The sequence below is a fragment of the Geotrypetes seraphini genome, chromosome 8 (assembly GCF_902459505.1).
Source record: "Geotrypetes seraphini chromosome 8, aGeoSer1.1, whole genome shotgun sequence".
In the NCBI taxonomy this organism is placed as follows: domain Eukaryota; kingdom Metazoa; phylum Chordata; class Amphibia; order Gymnophiona; family Dermophiidae; genus Geotrypetes; species Geotrypetes seraphini.
In genome coordinates, this window is record NC_047091.1 from 79,061,908 (window position 1) to 79,088,682 (window position 26,775).

Below are 26,775 nucleotides of genomic sequence, written 5' to 3' on the forward strand. Positions count from 1 at the left end.
CTTTGAGCTTTCAACCAGGCTGCTTCCCCTTCCACTAACCTCCCCTCAACATCTGCCACCCTCTCCTCTTTCTCTGAGATCACTGAGGAGGAAACCACACATCTCTCATCCTCCAAACCCACTACCTGCTCCTCCGATCCGATTCCCACTCACCTACTTGGTGCTATCTCACCCTCTGTCATCCCTCCTATCTGCCACATCCTCAATCTGTCGCTCTCCACTGCAACTGTCCCTGATGCTGTCAAACATGCATGCCATTGTCACACCCCTCCTTAAGAAACCCTCACTGGACCCCATGTGTCCCTCCAACTATTGCCCCCATCTCCCGCTTCCCTTTCTTATCCAAGTTACTTGAGCATGCTGCTCACCGCTGTTGCCTGGACTTTGTCTCATCCCATGCTATTCTGGATCTGCTTTAGTCAAGCTTTTGCTCGCTGCATTCCATGGAAACTGCCCTTAACTAAAGTTTCCAATGACCTGTTCTTGGCCAGATCCATAGGCCTCTACTCTATCCTCATCCTTCTTGATCTCTCTGCCGTATTTGATACTGTTGATCACTACCTACTCCTTGAATCACTGTCCTTGTCGGGATTCCAGGGTTCTGTCCTCTCCTGGTTTTCTTCCTTTCTCTCCCATCGCACCTTCAGTGCACCTTCACCTTTCTCTCCCATCGCACCACAGCCTTCCCGCTATCGATTGGTGTACCTCGAGGCTCTGCGCTGGGACCACTCCTTTTCTCAATCTACACTTGCTCACTTAGAGCACTGATCTCCTCCCACGGCTTTCATTATCACCTCTATGCTGATGACTCCCAGAGCTACCTCTCTGAGCCAAATATCTCTACTGAAACCCAGACCAGAGTTTCAGCCTGCCTGTCCGACATTACCACCTGGATGTCTCACCACCATATAAAATTGAATATGGCCAGAACACAGTTGCTCATCTTCCCGCCTAAACCCACATCTCCGCTTCCCTCGTTCTCTGTCTCTGTGGACAATACTCTCATCCTTTCTGTTTTGTCTGCTCGTAATATAGGAGTCATCTTTGACTCCTCTCTCTCCTTCACCACCCAGATACAACATATTGCTAAAACCTGCCGCTTCTTCCTCTATAATATTACCAAAATCCAACCCTTCCTCTCTAAGCACACTACCAAAACACTTATCCACACTCTCATCACCTGACGCTTAGACTACTGCAACCCATTACTCTCGGGTCTTTCGCTTAGCCATCTCACTCCCCTCCAGTCCATCCAGAATGCGGCTGCACAACTCATATTCCAGGAGAGCCGCTTTACTTACATTACTCTTCTCCTAAAGTCACTTCATTGGCTTCCTATCCATTTCCAAATACAATTCAAACTCCACTTACTGATCTACAAATGCATTCACTCAGCTGCCCCTCACTATCTCTCTTTACTTATCTCCCCCTATGATTCCCATCCCCCTCCCGTGAGCTCTGCTCAGCTGGTAAGTCCCTCCTATCTGTGCCCTTCTCTTCAACTGTCAACTCCAGACTCCATTCCTTCTGCCTTGCTGCACAGTATGCTTGGAACAAGCTGCCCGAATCCCTCTGGTGGTGTTCAAGGCCTGTTTAAAAGCCTTCCTCTCTGAGAGTGCTTTTGACTCCTAACTCTTTCACTTTGGGTTCTGCATCCCCTACCCTCTATGTCATGTCTGTCTGTCCAAGTTAGATTGTAAGCTCTTCTAAGCAGGGACCATCTATATAAATGTCAAAATGTACACCATTGCATACGCCTTTCAGCACTATATAATTTTTAAGTAATAGTAGTAGTTTCACTGGACCTCACAGTAGCTTTCGATTTGGTGAATCGCCATCTCTTGTTGTCCAGATTGTATTCTGTAGGCTTTACAGGTATGGTTCTGCAGTGGTTCAGTTCTTTCTTGCTGGGAAGGATGGTTTTCCATCTACATTGATAGTTCTTATTCTTCCATTCATTTTTTTTTTTTATCATGTGGTGTCCTTCAGAGGTCAGCCTTGTCCTCAATTTTAGTATTTTCTTAGCTATTTGATGGTATTGATACATGGCTTTTGAATCAGTACCTATTTTTAAGCAGATTATATTTTGTTGGTGACGTACACTCCAGAGCTTGCTCCTGAGCTACCCTTAAGGTGGCCATACAGGTTGAAAAGGTGACGGTGAAAGCTAGAAGGATGCTAGGTTGCATATGGTATGGCCACCTTAAGATCATCACATACAATCACACCCAAGTCCCGCTCTTCTGTGATGATACCAGTTCAGGCCATGGCAAATATGAAGAAAACTTGAAATGAATGAGAAATACCTAACAAAAATGTCCTAATTAGAGAAGGACTTTTTTGGGAGGTGGTAACCTTGCAAGAAAGGCCCTTCAAAAGTTTTACCTCAGCATAGAGCATAACAGAAAAATGTCCTCCAGCCTCTGCAAAGCAAGAGATACTGAGTGGCTGTTCTGAAAAACTCCTCGGTGTTAAATAATTTTGTTAATAGCATGCATATAATTTGCATGCTATTTGTGTTGCACATCACCAGTAAAAAATAAAATCGCTCCCATCACAGTATTTTTCTTGACCATGGTTTCAGAGCTTTGTGCATCCGGCCCTCTGTCAGGGCTCTGTCTGATGATATCACTCATCTGTGAGGATGAAGTGTGCTTCTTGTCTTCAGAGAAATGACTAAAATGCAAACAGGGCCTGTCAGTGGATGGTTAGAAAAAAAGAATGCTACTGTTCTCCTACCAATCAGGTTGGAGGGGAAAAGAGAGGAGTAGGAAAAAGGACTGGAAATTAGAGTGGGAAGGCTAGAGGAAAAGGTGCAGATAAGAGTGAAGGGTAAAAACACAAACATACTTTGCTTCCCTAGGTAAAAACACAAACATACTTTGCTTTCCTGGGTACTAAAATGTCCAGTTGCAATTCTGCTCCATTGAGAGAGAGAGAGAAGGACATGAGGTATGTAGAGAGGATGAGGATGGTGTACAGGAAAAACACAATTGGGACTGGATAAGCAAGAGTGAAAGAACAAGACTTTGGTTCTTCATACGATAAAGCACAGAAAATGAAAGCGTGTGAGAGAGGGGAACAGAGAGGAAAGAGAGATAAGGAGGAGGCAAAAAGAGAGATAACTGATGATGGAGATCAGGCTGAGAAAATTCCTTACCTTGATTCTTTTAACTTTGCATTTTTCTTTGGTCTGTAAAACAAATGATTAGAAATATCAACTTCAGTACTAGAATGCAACTCATCCAAAACACCACTGTCAGACTAATCTTCAACCTGAGAAAATATGACTTGATTACAGCCTTCATCAGGCAACTGCACTAGCTACCCATCTCGTCACAAATAACCTTCAAAACTTCATGCATCATTCACCGTATACTTTACGGAAACTCTGCAGCTCCTCTCATCCAGCTCTTTTCCAAGGCATAGTCTACTTCATGCAGAACTCTCAACAGAATACTTCTAAATCTCCCTTCCACAAAACATCTGCAATACAAACGTGTTTCCACTCCATGCTCACCTTTCTAGGCGTAAAAACTTGAAATGACCTTACTGAAATGACCAGGACGGAATCTAACCACACCAAATTCCAGAAGAAACTGAAAACTCATCTATTTGACACCTAATCACTTGTATCCTCTTCTCCTCCTGAATCTTCCTGCCCTCAATTGTCCTCCCTACCCTCTTCTAACCCCCTTCCTCTGTAATGTCGCCAAGAGCTTGTATAGGAAGAAATGGAATAAATAAATAAATAAAAATATTCCACCCATGCTGCAGCCTCTTATAAAAATAGACTCCTTGCCCTCTCCCAGGGGGATGTGTGTTCTCGGATTCTGAGCTGGGCATAGAGTTCACAGCTCAGTGTACGATAGAGCCAGAGACCCAAGTCTACTTGGCTCTACTTGCACATGTTTGGTCTGAATGCTGAGTTAAATTGCAGATTTTGGTTCTCTTGATAGTAATTCTCAGGTTCAGGCTCTAGCATAACTGGCGATATAAAGATGTGTAAATATATTTGGCGTCGTTTTTAAAAATGCAAGCTTTTAGCACTGCCTAGGTCCCTTCTTTGGGTGCTATCAGCAGTGCCTCATGGCTTCTTTTAATTATGATGCTCCTCTCCCCTCACACCTTATGCTTCTTTTTTGGGGGGAGAACTTTATTTAGTTTTTAATGCCAACAAAAAGTGCAATACAATTTATATACAAATAATGATAATCAACCAAGCACTTATAATCAATCAGTATCTATACAAAAGATAAAAATTCCCTCCCCCATCCATCATTATCATCAAGAATAATACCAAAACAAAAGATATACCCCCTTCCGCTCCTACCCCCCCATAATAGGTGTTGAAGATATTGCCTGTTTATCAGCTATACAAGCTTGACAACCTGCACAAGATCATGCCTTATCCAAGTCAATTCTATTTTCTTCCTTTTTGATTCTTGACCCTTCTGGATAGATAGGAATATAAGTTTCTACAGTTAAATCAATACCCAAGGCCTACGTCTCTCCTCCCCCCTTCCCCCTTGCCATTTGTATTTGTTGCCTCTTTGGTAGGGTCATGATTAACGTGACCATTTATTTTTTTCATTAAAACGGGACATCTATTAATATTCAGTCCCGCTCCAATCCCACCCTAGCCCCACCTCCAATCCCACCCTAGCCCCGCCCCCAATTTCTTCCATTCTTATTTCATAATGGTAACCATAAAATTAAAAAAAACACAAAGCACCCTATACGCAGAGAAAATGTTAATTATCATTTATATTTGGGGGGTTTTCAAAGATGTCACCTCAGTAACTATAGAAAAATATACAAATATAGTGCAAAATATAGACAGCAGGTATAAATTCTCAAAACTGACACATTTTGATCACTAAATTGAAAATAAAATCATTTTTCCTACTTTTGCTGTCTGGTGATTTCATTAGTCTCTGGTTGCGTTTCCTTCTGACTGTGCATCCTTTTCTTTCATTTCTTTCTGCACTCAGGCCCAACAATTGTCCCTTTCTATTCTCTCCCTCCTTCCTTCCTATGTCCTTAGTGCCCCCAGCGCCTTCTTCCTATGTCCGTAGTGCCTCCAGCACCTCCTTCCTATGTCTTTAGTGTCCCTTCCTATGTCCTTAGTGCCCGAGTGCCTCCTTCCTATGTCCTTAGTGTCCCCAGCGCCTCCTTCCTATGACCTTAGTGCCCCCAGATCCAGTGTCAGTTCTCCTTTGTTCCAGGTCTCCCTCTCTCTCCCTCCTCTGTTATGATCTTGCCTCTCTCTGCTCTTCCTCAGGGGCTCTCCCCCTCTGTCTGCACCTCCCAAAGTCCTGCTTCTGCCTCCTGTCTTTCTCCTTTGGTTCAGGCCTTTATATCTCTAGTCTTTCTTCTACTTACAATCCCCCTACCTTCTCTGCCTCTTTCTCTCCTTCCTTCATCCCTCCTTCCTATGTCCCCCTCACTGCCTTCCAGCCTTTGTCCCATCCCCTCCCAAAAAGCCTGCCAGCCTACCTCCCCCAAAGCCAGCCTGCCTGCCTCCCCCAAAGCCTGACTGCCTTCCTCCCCCAATGTCAGCCAGCCTGCCTGCCTGCCTTCCTCCCCCAGAGCCAGCCAGCCTGCCTGCCTTCGTCCCCCAGAACCAGCCAGCCTGCCTGCCTATCTCCCCCAGAGCTAGCCAGCCTGCCTGCCTTCCTCCCCCAGAACCAGCCAGCCTGCCTATCTCCCCCAAAGCCAGCCTGCCTGCCTGCCTACCTCCCCCAAAGCCAACCTGCCACCCCCAGAGCCAGCATATCTCCCCCAGAGCCAGCCTACCTGCCTGCCTTCCCCAAAGTCAGCCAGTCTGCCTGCCTTCCTCCCCCAGAGCCAGTTGCCTGCCTGCCTATCTCCCCCAAAGCCAGCCTGCCTACCTGCCTACCTCCCCCAAAGCCAGCCTGCCTTCCCCAGAGCCAGTCTACCTCCCCCAGAGCCAGCCTGCCTGCCTACCTCCCCCAAAGCTAGCCTGCCTCCCCCAAAGCCTGCCTACCTACCTACCTCCCCCAAAGCCAGCCAGCCAGCCAGCCTACCTGCCTGCCTACCTATCTACCTCTCTGCCGCGCAAAAGCAAGCTTGCCTGCCTACCTCCTTCCCCCCTACCACAGGATAAAAATAAAAGCCTCCCTCCAGGCCCGACTTAAACTTCCCTCTGGTCCACTGCCGCTGTTCCTCTGCATACCTTCCTGCCTAATCGCGCCCAGAAGCCTTCTTCCCAATGTCAATTCTAATGTCGGAGAGGACATTCGGGCCAGCCAGGCAGCGATTGGGTGGCCCTGAACGTCCTTTCTGACGTCAGAATTGATGTCGGGAAGAAGGCTTCTGGGAACGATTAGGCAGGAAGGTAAGCTGAGGAGCAGCGGCGGTGGACTGGGGGGGAGGGGAGTTTAAATCGGGCCGGAAGGGACATTTTTGTTTTTGTTTTCTTTTTTGATGTGGCAAGGAGGGACAGGAAGCGTCCGGAAGCTGTGTGTGGGGACAACGGGACAGGGGATCCGAAAACGGGACTGTTCCGTTCCAAACGGGACGTATGGTCACCTTAGTCATGATGCATACCTGCATTCACATTCGCTGTGCTGTACAAATGGCATATCCACTATTTGGGTGTTCATGAATTTCGTCTTCATTATCTAGTGGGGGAAACAAAGAAAGAGACATATGTTGACAAAAGCTTCACTACAAAAGGATAGGGATATCTGAATGTGAGGGTGTGTGTGTGGGGGGAGGGGGTATGGATCTGTCGATGTAGAAGAAGGGTTGATTGGGGGGAAGAGAATTTATGCATGAGATGGCTGCAGATTTGAAAAAAAACAAACAGAAGAGCACCTCGCCTTAGGATATCTACAGTCAATCAAAAAGGCAAGGTCTTTCCAACCAGTAATAAAGTATTTATTAGAAACAATGGTCCCAGCAAGAATCCCAGTTTCGGCACTGAAAGAATGCCTTCTTCAGGGGACACTATAAAAAAATGTAACATACAAAAGTGCATAAATCAGTAGCATAAAATCATGATTTTGTCTTCTATATACGTGAAGGGGCATAATCCAAGTCGCAAGTCGTCCAAAGTAAAAAACAGCTTAGGACACATTTTCGAAAAATATTTTTTTGTTTCGAAAATCATCCAAGTATACGTCCTGCCGATCTGATCGTTCAAGTCACTAAATCGTCCATCTTTATACCACATTTTCGTCCAAGTCAAAAACACTTAGAACAAGCCCTGTTGGACTTGGGAGGGGTCTGCAAATTAATGGACTGAACACACAGACATGGCACCTGAATAGTGGGGTACCTTACAGGGCACTGCTGTGAACTTCACAAAAAGGGTGCCATGTCTTCTCCTCACTACAGCTCCCTTATAGGTCATGGTGAGACCCCCAAACCACCTCCAGAATCCCTTAGACCCACTTATCTACCACCCCAATAGCCCTTATGGCTGCAGGAGACACTTATATGCCAGTAAAAAAGGGTTGTGGGGGTGTATAGGGGAGTGTACATTTAAGTATCAATGCAGTGATTACAGGGGCTTATGGGCATGGGTCTTCCTCTCTCTGAGCCCTAACCCACCCCCAAGATAGCTTAAGATGCCTCTGTGCAGCACGACTAGGCTTTCCTATGCTAGGCGATGATGTTCTGGAGGCACAATTTTCACATTGTGATTAATATTTTTATGGGGGGGGGTTCAGTGATCACTGGGGTAGTGTGTGGGGGTCTGTATTATGTGTTTGCAGTGTTTTAAATGGTCTAAGTCACAACATCCAAGTTCCGTTGATCCTGTGCTGTATAACTTTTGGTTATACATGCAGTACAACTAAGTCTAAGCCTGCCCACGTCCCGCCCAAATCCTGCCCTCAACACTCCTCCTGACACGCCCCGTTTAGCTATGGTTGTTCATCAGTACTATGAATGCCTAGGTTGTTTATAAATACGTCCAAAACCCGGTTTTATTATCGGCATTTGGACATTTTTGACTGATGACTTAGGCCAGTTTTTGGACATTTTTCTCTTTCGATTTTGAGCCCCATATTCTCTATGATTTTTTGTTGGTTTTGCAATTTTACAATTTAAAATTTAATGTGCTACGAAAAACATTTGCTCCGTTTAGTGTGCCTGAACTAAAAAAGTTTGAGAGACACTAGTATAAAACAACTAAGGCCAGTACTAGGCAATCCTGTATGGTCTGAATCCCATACATATATGGTGATTTGATTTAGGATGAGCTGGGGAGGGCTTTGATAGAAGCTCCAGTGACAGGATGGTTAGGAAAAGCTGGAGTGGGCTTCAATGGCAACTCCAGCAGTGGGAACCGGACTTCTATGGTCTATTGCCCAGAAATATTAAAGAAAAGACAATTTAACCACGAATATACCGTATAATGAGTATGACTATTGGGCAGAGTGGATGGACCATTCAGGTCTTTATCTGCTATCATTTACTATGTGGCTCCTTGTGACCTTGGACAAGTTGCTTAACCCTCTGTTGCCTTAAGTACAAACTTTATATAACTATTGTGAATTCATATTTCCTATTGTGGCTTGGTAACTGGTTAAAAGATAGGAAGCAGAGTAGGATTTGTCATTTTTTTCCCCCAATGGAGAAAGGCAAATTGTGGAGAAAGCCAGGGACTGGTGCTTTTTAACATATTTATAAATGATCTGGAAAAGGAAGCAACCAGTGATGACACAAAATTATCTAAAGTTCTTAAATCATGGGGGATTGTGAGGAGCCCAAAAAAAACTCTGTGAAATAACGATGCTCCTGAAATGGACTTTAATATAGAGTCAAAGTTCCAATTTAGACAATAAATTGCTCCACATAGAAGATAGTAAATAATCCACATACAAATTACATAAGGACATAAGAAGTGCCATCTCCGGAACAGACCCGAGGTCCATCAAGTCCGGCGATCCGCACACGCGGAGGCCCCGCCAGGTGAACTCTGGCATAGTATTAGTCCCCATACTCTAAGCTTCTCATAAGAGATGCACATCTAGCTTAACCTTACCTATGTTCTATGTTACCTTAAGCCACTCATAAGGAGATGTACATCTAACTTACCTTTAAACCCTGAAACGGTGGATTCCGCAATTATCTCCTCCGGGAGAGCATTCCAGGTGTCCACCACTCGTTGCGTGAAGCAGAACTTCCTGATATCTGTCTTGAACCTGTCCCCCCTTAGCTTCAGTCCATGTCCTCTTGTCCATGTCACATTAGACATTGTAAATAATTTTTTATCGTGCTCTATTTGGTCGATTCCTTTCAGTATTTTGAAAGTCTCGATCATAATTATGAGGACCTAGTCTGCTAGTAGCGCAGGACCCAACACCGGATTGTGAGAAGCTACAGCTGTGAACAGGGTATCTACAAAGCAGATAAAATCTAATGGGAACAAAGGCTTAGCAATGTACAGGGGGAATATAATCTTAACTATATGTGCACAATATTGAGTTCCACTTTAGGAGTCGGTAGGAGAAAGGAGTGACATATAAGTGACTAATTCAATCACTTAAAACAAGTTTATGCTTTACTGAAGGGACTTGAAACGGCTATGTTTTGGCTATGATACCTGCAACAGGAGTCCAACAACTTGAATCTTCATACCCAGATCATTTTCTTGGGCTCTAAGCCTGTTTCATGCCTCCCTGCCAGCCTAATGCGGCTGTTTCTGAATTCCCAGCACTTGCTGGTCGGTTGAGTGCACCAGATTTGAGAAAGAGCGGGAATTCGGTAACAGACACACAGAAATCCTCAGCTCAGTGTGCAGTGATGGTCAAAAAGCAAATATAGAAAATGAAGGCAGATAAAGACCATGAGGACTCATTTTCAAAAAAGATAGATGTCTAAAAGACAGCATCAACTGGCACTTGGACATCTTACTAGTCAAAACGTCCAAGTGGGCATTTTCGAAACTGAATTTCTGGTTCATAGTCATTCGCGTGCGGGACTTCGGCACGCTGATATTGCAGCGCAGACAAATCGGCACAAGTCCCCAGTGCGCCGCCTAAAAAGTTACTTTTAAAGAGCTCCGATGCGGGGTGTAATTGGGGAACCCCCCAGTTTACTTCATACTCTTTGCGCTGCTCTGGGGAGAGGGGGTGGGGTTGGAACCCTCCATTATAAAGTAAACTTAACTTTTTCCCGATTATTTTATTTATTTTTTTTTTTAAGTTACGAGTTCTCTATAGTGGGGGGTTGCACCCCCCACACCCCCCCAACAGCAGCGTGAAGAGTATGAAGTAAAGTGTGGGGGGGTTCCCCCCACGCCCCCCGTCGGAGCTCTTTAAAAGTAACTTTTTAGGCGGCGCACTGGGGTCTTGCGCTGAACTGTTTGCACTGCAATGTCGGCGTACTGAAGTCTCACGCGCTTTTGTCCTGTCACCGACTTTCTAGATGTCTTTCTGGTCGTTTTGTTTCCATTGCATCTAAATCTTAAGGGGGTGTGTTAGAGGCATATTTTGGGTGGGATTAGAGTGGGCTTAGCACTTGGATATTTTACAGCGATAATCAAACATCTTACAAAATATCCAGGGCACAGTTTGGTCGTTTTGAACTAGACCTGTTTTTGTTTTTTTTTAATGAATAAGGGCCAATAGGACATTCAAACTGACCAGGTGGTCACTGACCCCCTTCTACCCCTCACATATCTGCATGAAACAGTACATATCTGTCTCTATGACAGCTGCAGTTACTATGGCCAGTCCTAGCAGAGCTGCAAGTAGGTCTCTGGAGTAGGTAGCCTGGTGGACAGTGCAGTGGACTGCAGAGAAGGGGAACCAGGCCCATATGCCACCCTAACTAGTACACTTCTGTTGGAAAGTGTGAGTCCACCAAAATCCTCCAAACCCCACTGTATGTATATGGCATATAGGTGACACCTGCAGGCATAAGGGTTATATGGTGGTAGACAGGTGGGTACAATAGGTTTTGGAGGGCTAACCATATAATGTATGGGGGTTATAGTGAGATGTGTACCTGGCACACTTAATGTGAAGTTCACAGAAGTGCCCCCTAGGGTGCCCTACTGTTCTGCTGGCAAGTTTGTGTGGTCAGTTCATTAAAAATGCTGGCTCCTCCTACATGCAAATGGCTCATTTTGGACTTTTTTTCCCAATAATGGCCCCAAAAAATGTCTAGCTGGCCAAAACATCGAGCTGGGCCATTTAAAAAAAAAAAAAAAAAAGTTAAGATAATACAATATAATATAATTTTTGTTTATATACAGCCAATATCTTGAATGCAAGGAGAAGCTATATTTTTGGGTGTCAGGTCAAAAGCGCGCCGGGACAAAGGCGTGCGCAGACAATTGAGCGCAGCGTGGAGGTGTGCGCCGCAGAAAATTACTGTTTTTAGGGCTCCGACAGGGGGGCGTGGGGGGGAACTCCCCCACTTTACTTAATAGAGATTGCGCCGCGTTGTGGGGGCGTTGTAACTCCCCACATTTTACTGAAAACTTAACTTTTTCCCTGTTTTTAGGGAAAAAGTTAAGTTTACAGTAAAATGTGGGGGGTTACAACCCCTCAAACCCCCCACAATGCCGGCGCGATCTCTATTAAGTAAACTGGGGGGGCTCTCCAACAAAACCCCCTGTCGGACCCCTAAAAACAGTAATTTTCTTCGGCGCGCACCTCCGTCTTGCGCTCACTTGTCGGCGCGCGCCTTTGTCTTTCGCGGTGTTATCTATGAACCATATTTTTGTGCTCCTTTTGACAGGATTGATCGGCAACTTGTACACCCTTAGGTGCTGCCCATCGTTGGTGTGCTGATCTTTCTTACAAGATAAGTAGTTTTATTTCTATCTTGTTGCTGTCACTTTATTACACTGCACAGAGCTTTGAGGTTTGCTACCCTCTATACCTTTAACCATATCGGTTCATAGACAACACCGCGAAAGACAAAGGCGCGCGCCAAAGAAAATTACTGTTTTTAGGGGCTCCGACGGGGGGTTTTGTTGGGGAGCCCCCCCAGTTTACTTAATAGAGATCGCGCCAGCTTTGTGGGGGGTTGTAACCCCCCACATTTTACTGTAAACTTAACTTTTTCCCTAAAAACAGGGAAAAAGTTAAGTTTTCAGTAAAATGTGGGGAGTTACAACCCCCCCACAACGCCCCCACAACGCGGCGCAATCTCTATTAAGTAAAGTGGGGGAGTTCCCCCCCACGCCCCCCTGTCGGAGCCCTAAAAACAGTAATTTTCTGCGGCGCACACCTCCACGCTGCGCTCAATTGTCTGCGCACGCCTTTGTCCCGGCGCGCTTTTGACCTGACACCAACCATATCTCTGGTTGGCAAGGGTTAGGTTCTGAGGCTTTTTCCTCCTCTTAAAATCATTGCCAGCTTGGGTCCAATTTTTTTACTTTTCTCTTCCACCCCATTGTCCACCATCTTTCTCCCATTATTATCTCCCCTTCACCTACCCCCTTTTAGCTTTTTCTGAACATCTCCCCCGATCTACTTCACAAACAGCTACTCCAGGGGGCCCCTCTGTGGGCCAGCAGGTCTCTCCTTTCTCTCTACCCCTGTCCAGGGTCTCCCTCACCTTCCTGGTTTAATTTTTAAATGCATTTTGCTTTGCAAGGTGTTGCCAGCACAGCAGCCTTCTTGGTGTTTTCCTCTGCCGTGGTCCACCCAGGTGGAAAAAGGAAGTTGCGTTAGAGGTGGGATGGACCACGGCAGAGGGAAATCACCAAGGCAGCATAGTAGGAATCGCCACTGAGCGGCAACACCCTGCAAAGCAAAATGCGTTTTAAAGTTAAATTGGGAAGGTAAGGGAGATACCCGATGGGGGTAGGGAGAAGGGGGACATATACCTACTTCCTGGAGCTGTGGGGCCCAGGACAGCTGCCTTGCTGGCCCTGAACCAAGGTAAAGGATACTGCTAGCATGTCACATGCACACACAAAACACACTTGTGGTGCTATCTTTTGCCATGTGGCTTCCGTCCTCATGTGGTCTTGCTCTCTTGTGGTGCTGCCTCCTGCCTCTCCTCCCCTCTCTTCCTCCTGCCTTGCAGCCTCCATCCTCTCACCCTCACGTAACCTACCCAACGTTGTCTCTCTCACTTATTACCTGCATGACCACAATGTGCATTTTGGTGGGGACGCAGTGCAGCTCTTCGTCCACACAGCAGCCAGCACAGCGTAGAAGCGGCACACAGGATGGCAGAAAGATGTGCTCCACCTCCTCTGGGTACTCGGTGTTGATTTCCACCAGCTGTTCTTTCAGCTGACAGTAACTGCGATTATACACTTCCATCCACTTTATCACTGCAAGGGAGTGAAGGGGAACAGGAGACCAGAGCATGTTATTATCTCCATAGGCCAGGGCAGGAGTATCAATCTTACCAGTTGCAGAATATGGTGGGGGAGGGCTCATTAGAGGAATCGATCGCAAAAGGAAGAGCAGGAGCATGTCTTATGTTAGCCCTTGAGCCACTAATGAAAGGGCACGAGCAAATTAGGCAGCTTGTAAAACTACAAAAAGGGGGTATACAAATCCCAATCCCTTTCCCCTTTATCATCTCCTTAAAAATGGTCTGAAATCTGGGATTTATGATATGATTTTATTTCTCAATCAGTGGTAAAATTTCGGTGCTACATTATAGTGAGAAATATTAACTTACATAGCCAGCCCTCCAATTTCGGAGGGGGGGAAAGGTGGACTGAGGGGGCAGTGTATCCCCCACCCCAATTGCATTAAAAATAATATCTTTGCTGGTGGAGATGCTGAAGCCCCCGCCAGCCAAAGAAATTCCCTACCGAACCACTCCACCCCTCCTTGCGCTAACCTGGAAGTCAGCAGGGTGCCTCCAGCCGCCGACTCCGGGAACCCCCCTAGCATATTCAACTGATCGTGCGCAAGGAGTCCCAGGACTGGCAGCTGGAGGCACGTGCGATGAAGGAGTGCACATAAGGAACAGGTAATGCTTCTTTGTGCACTTCTTGCACACCCTGAGTGACATATGACTGTCACGATGTTTTCTTTCACTTCCTTCTATTTCCTTTTAGTTCCGACACTGGCATTTTCCTCATTTGACATGGGTCTGTGATCTAGGGGCAAAAGACCACAATCTACTTTTCCAGTATTGGATCATTCTCAGGTAAATTACCATCAGCCTCTTTCGATACAATCTACTACTCCCTTAGACTCACCCTCAGGTTCTTCGCATTTAAAAATAGGCCTTTTAAACATTGGTTCCCACTGCAATAAACACTTCCTTATTAGAGATCTTTTGTACCCAGAACCTCCTGGTTATCCCTAGTTTCAAGTTTAATTAAATTTTGATATACCGACCATTGACATGCACCGGTTCATAGACAAAACCGCTGAAGATAAAGGTGCGCGCCGACAACTGAGCTAAAGACGGAAGCGCGTGCTGAAGAAAAAGAGTGTTTTAGGGGCTCCGACGGGAGGTTTTGTTGGGGAACCCCCCACACACTTTACTTAATACAGATCGCGGCGGCGTTGTGGGAGGTTTGGGGGGTTGTAACCACCCTCATTATACTGTAAACTTAACTGTTTCCCTGTTTTTTAGGGAAAAAGTGAAGTTTTCAGTAAAATGTGGGGGGTTAGAACCCCCCAAATGCCCCACAATGCCCCTACAACATGGCGCCATCTGTATAAAGTAAAGTGTGGGGGGTTTCCCCCACACCCCCCGTCGGAGCCCTTTAAAACAGTCATTTTCTTCGGCGTGCGCCTCCGCGCTGCGCTCAGTTGTCTGCGTGCGACTTTGTCCCGGCACGCTTTTGACCTGACACCACATGCACCACTACCTTTAGTGTGTCCCGGCTCGAGAAAGTTTGAGAGACACTGCCCTAGGCTTTAAATATTAGAATTCCCAGAAGGCATAGTTACATGCCTTTCCTTTTGCCACTGTATCCCGCCAGAATTATTTTCTTTAACATTATTAGCTGAAAACCTTCTTTTGGAGATCATGTGCACCAAGGCATATAACTAGCTTGAGGAAATTATTTCTTTACATATAAGATAAACTTGGGTTGCTTTTGATAGCTATTCATTCTCTTTAGAAATTTCTCCAATATCTCTATTAAATAATTGGCAACATTCAACCTATACCTAAAAACCCTCCATGGTAAAAAACAAAGAGTACAGAAGTCTGGAGCAAGACCAGTGACAAAGGGAAGACATTTAAATAAAACTGCAATGGAAAAGAATTACTAGTAATTGCAAAAATGATTATTATTCAAAGCGGATTAGTAAAACTTCTATCTAATTGAAAAATCTCTTTAGGGCAGTAAATATCTGCCAGACAAAAGACTTTTAGTGCATGCTATGCTTTAGTAAAAGGGCTCCTTAATTTCTTCCACCACAAATATGCCTAAGACACCAACAGCAAACAAAATAGGTCCTTTTAATAGTAAGATTGTAACACTTAGGACTAGATTCTCAAAACTTCGCGGTAAAAACTGATGGGCCGCTGTCACAGCCGTTATTGTAGTGATTTCAAAAATGTGAGTCATTCTCAAAAAGAAATGTGCATGCAAATGAGGTTTGTGAAGAGTAGCGAAGGTTATCTAAATTTAAATGAGATGAGTTGGTGATGTGATTGGCACAGGTACAGAATACACCATGAAAGAGGCGTAAGTGTGTGCATGTGCTGGGAAAAGCAACGCTGTAAGCGGTGTGTCAATCATAGGCGTACCAGAGCTATTGGATGAAAAAGAGGGAGATGCAATGTCAGCTTTCAACAAGCGCGCATAGGACATGCCTTTTCTCCCCCCCCCAAATTACTATAATTCATATAAATCTTGTAATTGTTTTTAATGTAAAATTTTATCATGAACCACAGCCGGAAACACATATGACACGGCTATAATACATGTGCTCAAGAAGTGTGTTTTTGTCTACCCCCCCCAAAAAAAAAAAAAAAAATCTATAATTTATATGAATCATGTAATTTTTTTTTTTTTCATGAGCTACAATCAAAACACATGCCAGTGATGCACTTTTCACAGTACCGGCACCCATGGACCAGTCGCTGATTTTCTGGTCACCAAAAGCTGATGCCATGCTTGGAGAACCACTTTGTAATGTTGACGAATCCACCAGAGTGCTCATTTAAATATTGATAAGTCTATTTGAATGGCAGAATCGGAGACTGCTAGGAAGCTTGGAAAGACCATTGTAAGTCGTTTTGATAATCCGCCGCTAAAATACGCGCACACTACAGCAGTTGGAACCGGTTTAGCGACCGCGTTAAAGGCAACCTTAAGTTTTGAGAATCTGGCCCTTAGAGCTCAACCTGATCCACAGGTGAATCGCAATCCATTAACTGAACCTCCTCTGTCAAGTGAGAGTCTTAGCAGATCATTGATAAGAGAATTTTGCTTTTATCGAACCTAGAGATATCTAGAGTAGGGCTAAATTTCAATTAAAATTTTAATCGTGATTAATCACATGTTCAAAAGTATGTTATTTATTCCCCGCCCCCCCTACTTATGCTCCTTGTGACTATGAGCAAGTTCCTTAACCCTCTAATGTCCAGAGTCACAAGGAGCTGCAGTTCTCTACCACAACCATAAAAAAAAAAAAATCATACCTTTTAATTGCAATTACAAATTTTAATCGTGAGTGAAATGGTGTGGTGGCTGTGTTAGACCACTCTTCAAGGTAATATGTACAAATAAAACAAAAATATAAAAGGAAAAAATAATACATTTTTATTTGACTAATAATGGGGGTCTTTTACTAAGGCACGCTAAATATTAGTAGGTGTTAAATGCTAACGCGTCCATAGAATATAATGGGTGCGTTGGCATTTAGCGCAAGCTAAATCAGCTAGGGTACCTTCAAAATTTGACACCCAAGTCTCTCTTGCCCATGCTTAAATCCAGGCCTATAGATGAGGGTTTATTTGGGGGGGGGGGTTAAAGAAACTTCTCAACCTTCTACAAAAATTCCATGTTCCCCTTTGATCTCACCCATTCATCTGTAATGTAGGCATCCTGATTGTAGGCAGCCAATCGGGACACACATTTTTTTTTTAAAAAAGCTCCCAAGGCAGGCCGCCTACATTGGAGGCACCTCCAGGAGCCTAAGGAGGCCCGCATGCCTGCCTAAACTCGCTTAAGGCTATGCGTGGGCATGGTATGCCCCAGAACTACCCTTAGGCGAACCTAGGCGGCCATACACATCTCCCTAGTCCGCGATAAGTTTAGCAGCTGCAGCTGCCAGTTCAACCCCCACCCCCTCTGAATGAACAGAGCAGAAGGGATGCCTAATTCCTCCTGTCCAGAACACCCCCCACTGGCCCCGAACGAACATGGCAGGATGGATTCCCAATCCCTCCTGCCCAGAACACCCTCCTTTGAAGATTGCCGGCAGGAGGGCGCCCAATCCCTCTTGCTGGATCCCTCTCAACCCCCCTTGAAGATCACCAGCAGGAAGGTGCCCAATCCCTCCTGCCGGAACACTCCCCACCTCCCCCTGAAGATCACTGGCAAGAGGGTGCCCAATCCCTCCTGCTGGAACACCCCTCACCCCCTTAAAGATCATCAGCAGGATGGTGCCTAATCCCTCCTGCCAGAAATCCCCCCACCGTAGATAACTCGATGACCCCCCTGAAGAACCCCCCCTCCCAGGGCAGGATTAACCAATAGGCCCAGTAGGCATGTGCTTAGGGCCCGAAATGGTCAGGGGGGCCGATGAAGGAGAACATCAACATTGTTTTTTTCCAAACAGCGATGGGCCCCTCCAGCATCAATCGGCAATGTGCGCCCCCCGATCAGCAATGCAGCCCCCCCATTGACGGAAAGTAAGACAAGCAAGCAATGTGGGTATGAAAGGCTACGGGAACTGTAATTTTGCAAGCGGTGCTGCTTGCCCGAAGCTTCCCTCTGACGTAGTTTCCTGTTTCTGCCTGGGTGCAGGGTGGGGTGGGGTGGGGCAGGGTACTTCTATGCTTAGGGGCCCTCAACAAATTAATCCTGCCCTGTCCCCTCCCCGGACCCTCTGCTAACCTTTAAGATGGCCGGCCGACCGGGTCTTTCTACCATCCGTTCGGTAGGTCCACCTCCGTCGAAATGAGGCAGGCTGGAAGTTATGTTTCACGCAGTGAGTGGTGAACACCTGGAATGCTCTCCCAGAGGAAGTAATTACAGAATCCACCGTTCTAGGATTTAAGGATAAACTAGATGCACATCTCCTTAAGAGTGGCATAGAGTGATATGGGTAAGGGTAAATTAGATGCACATCTCCCTTGAGAAGCATACAGTGATATGGGGACTAAAACTATGCCAGGGTACACCTGGTGGGGCCTCCGCATGTGCGGATCACCGGACTTGATGGACCTAGGATCTGATCCGGAGATGGCAATTCTTATGTTCTTATGTTATGCCCCTTCCCGGTGCATTGTGGTATACACTGGGGAGGGGCTTAAAGCCTGATTGACCCAGGCACCTAAGGCCCCCTGGAGTTTTTTCTGACTTATGACTGCAGTATAACCACTGTATTTGCTTGTACTTGTTCAAGAACCTGCACTAGCAGTTTGGTTAGCCCTTATGGACTTCAATGAGGTCTTTTTTTCCACTTATATTTTGTGTAAGCTTATGTAATTCAGCTTTCCCCTTGATTAGCAGAAGAGAGCAGATTTTTTTCATAGTATTTGAGTAATGAATGGGACCCATATATTATCTGTGTGGGACACTAACATTGGCAATCAGCAGAGTCTAAGCCAATCAGAAGCGCAGTACTTAACGTGCTTTGAAGTTGCCTGCTACGAGAGGTGTTCAATAATTTATCTACCCGAGTATGAAAGAATGTAGCAAGCATGTTGAAACAAGTCTGTGCATGTTGTGACATAAGAACATAAGCAGTGCCTCTGCTGGGTCAGACCACAGGTCCATCCCGCCCAGCAGTCCGTTCCCGCGGCGGCCCAAACAGGTCACGACCTGTCTGTATCACCAGAGGGGGCTCCCTTGCCACCTTGGTTTCTCATTTAAGTCCTGTCTTCCTATCGAAGTCCTAACCCTCCGGTCTTGCACATGCATGACCTGGTTTGGTTTCTATACTCATTACCTGGTTAGCTTTCTATACTTGTGTTACATCCCAGTTCCTCCCTCAGTATCCCATGATCCCTTTATCCTTCAGGAATCCGTCCAATCCCTGTTTGAATCCCTGTACCGTACTCTGCCTGATCACTTCCTCCGGTAGCGCATTCCAAGTGTCCACGACCCTTTGGGTGAAAAAAAACTTCCTTGCGTTTGTTTTGAACCTATCTCCCCACATGTCTCAAGGTGGGGGTTGGGTGGGTGAAGAGGCTACAAAATAAACTCGCCAGAACATTTGAAAAAAACACCCGAATGGGCAGGAAAAGTAAATCAAATTGAATCAAAACATTTTCCCTGAATTGGACACACAAGTAGAAAGTCCATTGAAGAAGGTTCTCATTCTGGATGGCATGTGGAAGCAACTTACACAGAAATGTGCAAGAAAGTCGAGGATTTAATTTTGTCAGACAGATGAATTAAGGTTTCCCAAATAGGTGAAAAAATGGGCATCTCGGCAGATACAGTTTGGAAAATAATTCATGAACAGTTGGGCATGTCCAAGGCTAGTGCCAGATGAGTTCCAAGAATGGTGACGCCATGTCAGAAGGCTACGAAGCTCCAGCGCTGTCAGGAGAACTTGGAGAAGCTCCGTGAAAACCAAGTTAATTTTTTTTTCTTCGTTTGGTGGCTGGAGATGAGACTTGGTGGCTGGAGATGAGACTTGGGTCTATCACAGAGATCTTGAGTCCAAAATAGAGTCAATGCAATGGAAGCACAAGTCATCCCCCACCCCAAAAAAGATCAAGACAGAAAAATCTGCAGGCAAAGTCATGGCAACTGTCTTCTGGGATGATGAAGGATTTTTGCTTCTGGAGTTCATGCCACACATAACAACCATAACTGGGGAGAGTTATACGAAAACAATGATCGCTTTGTGGGAGTCAATCAAGGAGAACAGATGAGGAAAACTCACAGCAGGCGTGTTGCTTCTTCACAACAATGTGCCGGTGCACATATCACAACAATTACAGGCTGCCTTCCAAAAATTTGGGTTTCATTAGCTGAACCATCCATCCTACACTTCTGACCCGGCTCCCTCGGATTATTTCCTGTCAGAGTTTTGAAGAAATCTTTCCATGTACAGAGGTTTTCAAGTGATAAAGATATCAAAGAACCAGTGACGTCTTGGTTTGAAGATCAAACAGTAGAATTATTTTCAAAGGGGTTAAAGTCATTGCAGGAAAAGTATATGAAGTGTTTGGAGCTATTAGGGGACTATATTGAAAAATGAAACAAAAAGTTTTGAAAACTCTCCTTTTTCTTTTCTACTGAGGTAAATAAATTGTTGAATGCTCCTTGTAGGACTCGACAGTGGAGGAGAGAAGGGTAGGAGCACAGATGCTCAGAACATTCAGGCAGAGCAGTCTTCAAGCTGATTAGAAGCAGAGTGCTTGGGGAATAAGTAAGGAAACATTATTTATAGATAATGTTTTATTGGCCCTATAGGAAACAGCAGACTATGCAGGTCTGCACCTGCTATTAATGTGGGACTAGTAAAAGCAAAAATAAAACATCTGCTCTTATAATTTTCTATGAAAAATGTCAGCCAAAAATGCCCTGTGTTTAAAGTTTGTTAAGAAATGGTCTGCAGTGAAAAACTATGTATCCTCTTCTGTTTAATCAGTTGTAATAATTATACTTCTCATGTTAAACAGCCCTTTCTTATTTGGCTGTTTGGCAAGTGGATTTCCTCTCCTCTCAATCCACAGTGAAAAGAGAGTGTCTGCCTCCCCAATCCCTCCTCAAACATCATTAACAGCACCCTACTCATCCAAATAAGAATCATCCTTCCCTTACATAGTCAATAATGTGTATCCCCTTACCAGTCAGAATCTCCCATAGGTATCTCTGCCCCTTCATAGAAACTAACCTCTCTCAACGAACATATGTCGCCACAAAATAATATCCCCCCCAAACAGGTATATTACCCAGAGATAGTGAACCCTTTTGATAGGCAATGCCCCCATGGTAAAAGGTATTTATTTAATTTCCATTTCATTACCTGCTTTAGACCATCAGTCTCCAAGGGAGGAACAATCATTAATTAAAAATAATAAAAACAACAATATGATTAAAAACAATAAAAATATTGCCTTCCAATTCCGGAGAGGTTGGGTCTTTAAGGGCAGAAAGGCATCAGAATTCTTATGCCTGCACCACTGCCTCTAGTGAATGATATCACAGTGAAGCACCCTAGTGGCATTATTGTTCAGTGGTAGAGGGATGGTTTACTCAGAAAGTAGAACAAATCTCCCTTCTGATTAGACAGAGGTAGGTATGATACTGTGGACAAGGCAGAAAATCCATGTACACATTCTTATTCAGCTGCAGCTGAGCAAGGTAATAATTATCAAGAATAACATGACCTGCAGTAGCTTATCCATGAGATGACCACATGTCATTGACTCCTAGATAGCAAATGCTAGCCTCAGATGGAAGTCTTCCTTCCAAGTTTTCCTTGGATCAGTAATTCCTCTAGTACAGACAGAGGGATGGGATGAATAAAGCTAGGGTCATTAACTTATCCCCCTCCCTATTGTTTTTCTTCCCTTATATGTTTCCTTTAATATCTTTTAAACTTGTATTTCTTTCCCCATTCCCTTCCTCTTGAGTCATGTTTTGTCTTGTGAGTTATATTCATATTGGCTGTTTCCCTTGAACTACTGTAATTTAATATTTTAATATTTTGTACATCGCTTAGAATGTGGAATAAGTGATTAATCAAATACTTAATAAACTTGGAAACTTAGGAAGTGGAGCTTATTACCTCTTCCATTACAGATGAACGGGTGAGATCAAAGGGGAATATGGAATTTTTGTAGAAGGTTGAGAAGTTCCTTTAACCCCACCCCCCAAATAAATCCTCATCTATAGGCCTGGATTTAAGCATGGGCAAGAGAGACTTGGGTGTCAAATTTTGAAGGTACCAAATACCTGGGCTAACAGAAGGGTGATTCCACTTGCTTTAGGATTATATTCTGCAATCATTCCCCACTGTTCTCTAGTCCTGCTTATGGACACCAGCCAACATCTTAAATCTAGCCCTCCACATCTGACTTATTAAAGGGCCAAGATTAGGCCACTCTTCTGCCATATTTCCCATTCCTTACCTTCTCCGGCTCTGTGGTTCTCCTCAACCTGGGAATGTGATGGCTAAAAAGAAAAAGAAAACAAGAGTCATGCACATTACATTTATAATTACTAACCAGAACAGCTGCTCTCCCTTTGGAGAACAATCTGCTTCAGAAATCAAGGGTCATGCCAACAGCAACCTGGGACTCTAATACACCTCTTACATGAATGCCCTAACTTACAAGTTTACTGGTCAGACATTTTGGTCCAAAATCTGCTCATTTTTAAACATGAATATTTAATGAGTTGCCCATGTCATATAAATCAATCAGATATATCAATACCACCGTTATATAAAAAAATATTTGATTTCATGATTGCCTTAGCTATCCACCATATTGTTTCCAATTGGAAAGACAATTCTAGGCTTAATTTTTACGAATGGTGGAATCACCTTTGTGCCATCAGAAAGTATGAGGAAATAATAACATTCAAACAAAATAACATAGCCAGATTCACAAAAATCTGGACCCCTCTTGATGAATATGTAAGGACTTATGTAAATCCTGATTAACTTTACTTTGTATATTAACTATACTATATTTTGCATATTATTATGTATATTTTGGTATCTGCAGCTTATTGTTTGGTTTTATTCTTATACTTTTGTATTTGTAAAATTTCAATAAAAAAAAAATAAAGAAATCAAGGGTTGGTCCTCCTGCCTGGAAAGAATGTTTGGTGTTTTCACTAGAGTCAACTGAGGGGTTGAGATGCTGCTTAATCTTAGAGACAGCAACAATACAACTGCAGGGAAGACCAGTGATCAGCGGACAACCAATTGAATTATATTTGAAGGAGAAGTGCTGCCAGACTGCCTTGCTATTATTGTGACTTTTAAAACTTTTTAATTTGCTCAGTGAGACTGTGTTTTGCTTTGTCCCTTGAGAGATTGTGTTTGGACTCCTGATGCAGACGACATGGACTGTGTTGGGCCCCTTTTTATTTGTTTCCTAGGAGGCTGATTCTATAAAGGCGCCTAACTTAATTGACAAAATACTCTTAGTCTCAATTACTGGTTACAAAAAAATACATTAATTGGGCGATAGGTGCCTATCTGATTCTATAAGATAGGTGCCTATTGCAATATGCTTAATGGCGCCTAATGCCTAAGTGGGCGTTTCTATAGGCCGACCATGAGTTAGGGTGCCGCTAAGCGTGATTCTCCATAAACTTACAACCTCAAAGGAGACTGTCCCCTCTGCACACGCAGCAGCAAGATCTAAGAAAAGGAGCAGAGTGTGCCTGGTCTTCAAAACCCTTCTTTATTTATGTGACTTTTTTAGACTGCACATATTTTAATTGCTACCAATATAGTGGATAATAATTTCAAATCATGGAAGACCAGTCACACTCTGCTCCTTTTCTTGGATCTCCATAAACTTAGGCACCTAAAGTGAAGGCCTTTAAAACCCTCGCCTACATTTCAGGCGCCTAAGTTTTTACATAGGTGCCACTAGCTGTGATTCTGTAAGCAGTGCCTAAGTGTGACTGACATGCAGCCAGCACCTTTTTTTTTTATAGGCGCCATATATAGAATCAGCCCCTAAGTGTATTAATAAAGGCACTTGAAGAACAATTTGTTGTTGCCCACTGGTCACTGGTTGTATTATTGCTGCTGTTGATTAGCAGGGTTTCTCCTTTTTTGTTTCTTAGTTTTAGAGGATAGATTTCCACCACAGTTTTCCTCTGTCACACTCCTGCAAGCTAGATATTTCCTGACCACCACATGTCAACCTTCCAAGGCCTGTCTTTCTGATTAGTATCTGGTTTGTCAGTGTGAAATGGCATTTTAGAAAGGACTAGCAGATTGCCTGGCATTGCCCGAGTATTTATTTATCCTGGTATGTATTTATCCCAGTTATTTATTTATTCTAATCTTCTATTAGATAGGAAAAGGAATAAAATTGGCCTCACACTGCTGTACTGTCTCTGAAGCTCTAGATGTAGCAGCTCTCTCTTATATCCTGTAGTTGGGCCTTATGCTGCTGGACTGTCTCTGAAGCTCTAGATCAGGGGTGTCCAACCTGCGGCCCCGTGAAGTATTTTGTGTGGCCCCGGTCGAGGGCGATGCAGTGTTTTCCTCTGCTGTCCCTGGGTGTTTACCGCCTTGCCGGCTCCCTCCTCTGTCTTGCTGCAGCGTTTGCACATTTGTGTGGCCCCAGAAACATTTTTTTCGGCCAATGCAGCCCAGGGAAGCCAAAAGGTTGGACACCCCTGCTCTAGATGTAGCTTTGATTGCACTTTTTATTTCTTTTATCTTTTTCCTTTTTTATTATTTGAATTGTACCTTTCCCTCACAATTCTTGGAATTTTGTTATCTTTTCTATTTTAATAATTGTTTACCCAGGTACTTTAGCTAGATTGTGAGCCTTCGGGACAGATAGGGAAGTTCTAAGTACCTGTATTTTATTGTAAACCGCTTAGATATGCTTAAGCGGTATATCAAATGTTAATAAACACTTGGCCAATTACATTATGTTTCCTTGGAGGCATTGTTACAGCAATGACAGCACAGCATAGTATGATATCATTCCTCAAGCTTCACACAATTGGTCAAAGCAATATCTGTCTTTTTTGATGATTCTTTACATGTAACCCCCTTCCCACCCTACAGTGTTTGTTCCCAGATAGTAAGTGATATGTATACCAAGTTTGAATTTAGATGTACAAGTTGGGACATCTAAAGTTCTGCTAATACAGTGTATTGTAAATTGTGTGCCTCCCGAGATTTCAGGTGTGCCTCGAGACACCAGGGAGAAGGAGAGGTACATCCTATAGGCAATCAGCTGGCACCAGCGCTTCTCCTTCTCTCTGTGCGTCTTCCTTTCCGGCACACACACACACACTCTGGTGGCTCAGGGCTCATCTGTAGAGCCTTCATTCATGTGTGAACATTGACGTGATGATGTCACACATGCACATGACATCATCAAGTCAACATCCGTGCCCTTCTGGATGCATCGAGCTGCGGCCACTATGTTTAGTGTGCCACAGCTTGACAAAGTTTGCGAGACACTGTGCTAGTATCTTAGAAAAGGATCTGCTGACATCGAGCCTGTTGTATAATACAGGCAGTCCCCAGGTTAAGAAAGAGTTACGTTTTTAATGCTGTTCTTATGTCTAGGTTGATAACGAGAGTGGTATTTCGGGAGTGTTATGCTCAAGTGCTTTATTGGGCCTATTATACCCAGGTGCAGTTGCATAAAATTGGGGGTGTTCCCTCTCATCTGTTTGAAGTGTGGCAGGGAACCTAATACCTTTGCTCACTCTTTTTGGGATTGTTGGACTTTTCGTTCCTTTTGGAAGTCGATCATGCAACATGTACAACGTCTATTCCAGTGTGCCTTTTCAGGTACAGTAGAGTAATTGGTCTTGGACATGCCAGGAGCTTTTCGAGGCCTCCCTAAGGGGCATCCCTTATGGTGTTGTATGTCTTCTTGCTCGCAAATGTATCCTACAATCCTGGACAGTCACCAAACCTCAGTCCTTTTGGGGTTGGCGATCTCTGGTGCATAATTTGGCCTCGTGGGAAGCCCATGAGGCAGTGGGCCGCCCGCAAAGATGTAATCTTTTTTGCTTGTTTGGGGTGCTTACTTGGCTTCCTTATCTCCTTGAAACCATAGCCTCATTTAGAATACTCTCTTGGTGCTTTGGAAACTCCGAATACTTTGATGCCTCCTTTCGTCTGCTGGTCCAATCTTCTATTCTGAGTGTCCTGGATTACTGTAACATCATATACCTAGGCGCCTTCAAGAAAACCACCAGGAAGCTGAGATTGGTCCAAAATACCGCTGTCCGCTTCATCTTTGGCTTGAAGAAATGGGAACACATATCCCCTTTCTACCACAAGTTGCACTGGCTGCCGTTCGAATGCAGAGTTCTATTTAAGTTCTCATGCATCTGCTACAAAACTGTATTTGGTATGTCACTGGATTATCTTTACCCCCACTTCAACCTGAACTACAATAATAAGAGCTCCCGCAGAATAACTCTGTTCGCTTTTCCCTCATTGAAATCGTGTCATCTTAAAAGATTCTTTGAACAAACCTTCTCTTTTCAAGCGGCCAAACTGAACTCATGGCTCGCCCAAATTATACTCAACGCCTCTTCATATCTCCAATTTAGAAAACAGATCAAAACTCTACTTTTCAACAGACCAAATCCTTAACGCTCCCCACCTCCTCCTTAACGTTTCATATCTCCACTTTAGAAAACAGATCAATACTCTTCTTTTCAACAGACTAAATCCTTAACGCTCCCACCTCCTCCTTAACGTTTCCCACCTCTTCCCTCCCCACTCTTCTAAGATTGTTGCTCCCTGAATTCAACTTTTATGCTTTGTTCCCTTCTCTCACCGTATGCACTGTATAGGCTCTGTATATATATATAGTCCTTCCCTCACCTAAATTGTAAACGTAAACTAGTTTGACTCTATGATTGCTTTGTTATGTTCTTCAATTTCATCCGCACTGTATGTAATTCATCTAACTGTTGTGAACCGCCTAGAACTCCCTGGGTATGGCGGTATACAAAAATAAATTATTATTATTATTATGCTGGGC

At 44.3% G+C, this 26,775-nt stretch overlaps 1 protein-coding gene across 2 annotated transcripts in view; it reads right to left on the reverse strand.

Moving 5' to 3' along the window:
- The window catches only part of VEGFB (vascular endothelial growth factor B), a 156,938-nt gene that overhangs the window by 24,580 nt on the left and 105,583 nt on the right, over nt 1-26,775 (reverse strand). For both annotated transcript variants that reach the window (XR_004540350.1, XM_033955046.1), the window contains exons 2-5: nt 22,189-22,231; nt 13,080-13,276; nt 6,574-6,647; nt 3,161-3,193 (exon numbers count right to left, since the gene is read on the reverse strand). Coding sequence is in view for 1 of the 2 variants with exons in the window: in XM_033955046.1 (XP_033810937.1) it covers nt 3,161-3,193; nt 6,574-6,647; nt 13,080-13,276; nt 22,189-22,231 (347 nt within the window). In the remaining variant the exon portion in view is untranslated. The remainder of the gene's footprint in view (nt 1-3,160; nt 3,194-6,573; nt 6,648-13,079; nt 13,277-22,188; nt 22,232-26,775) is intronic.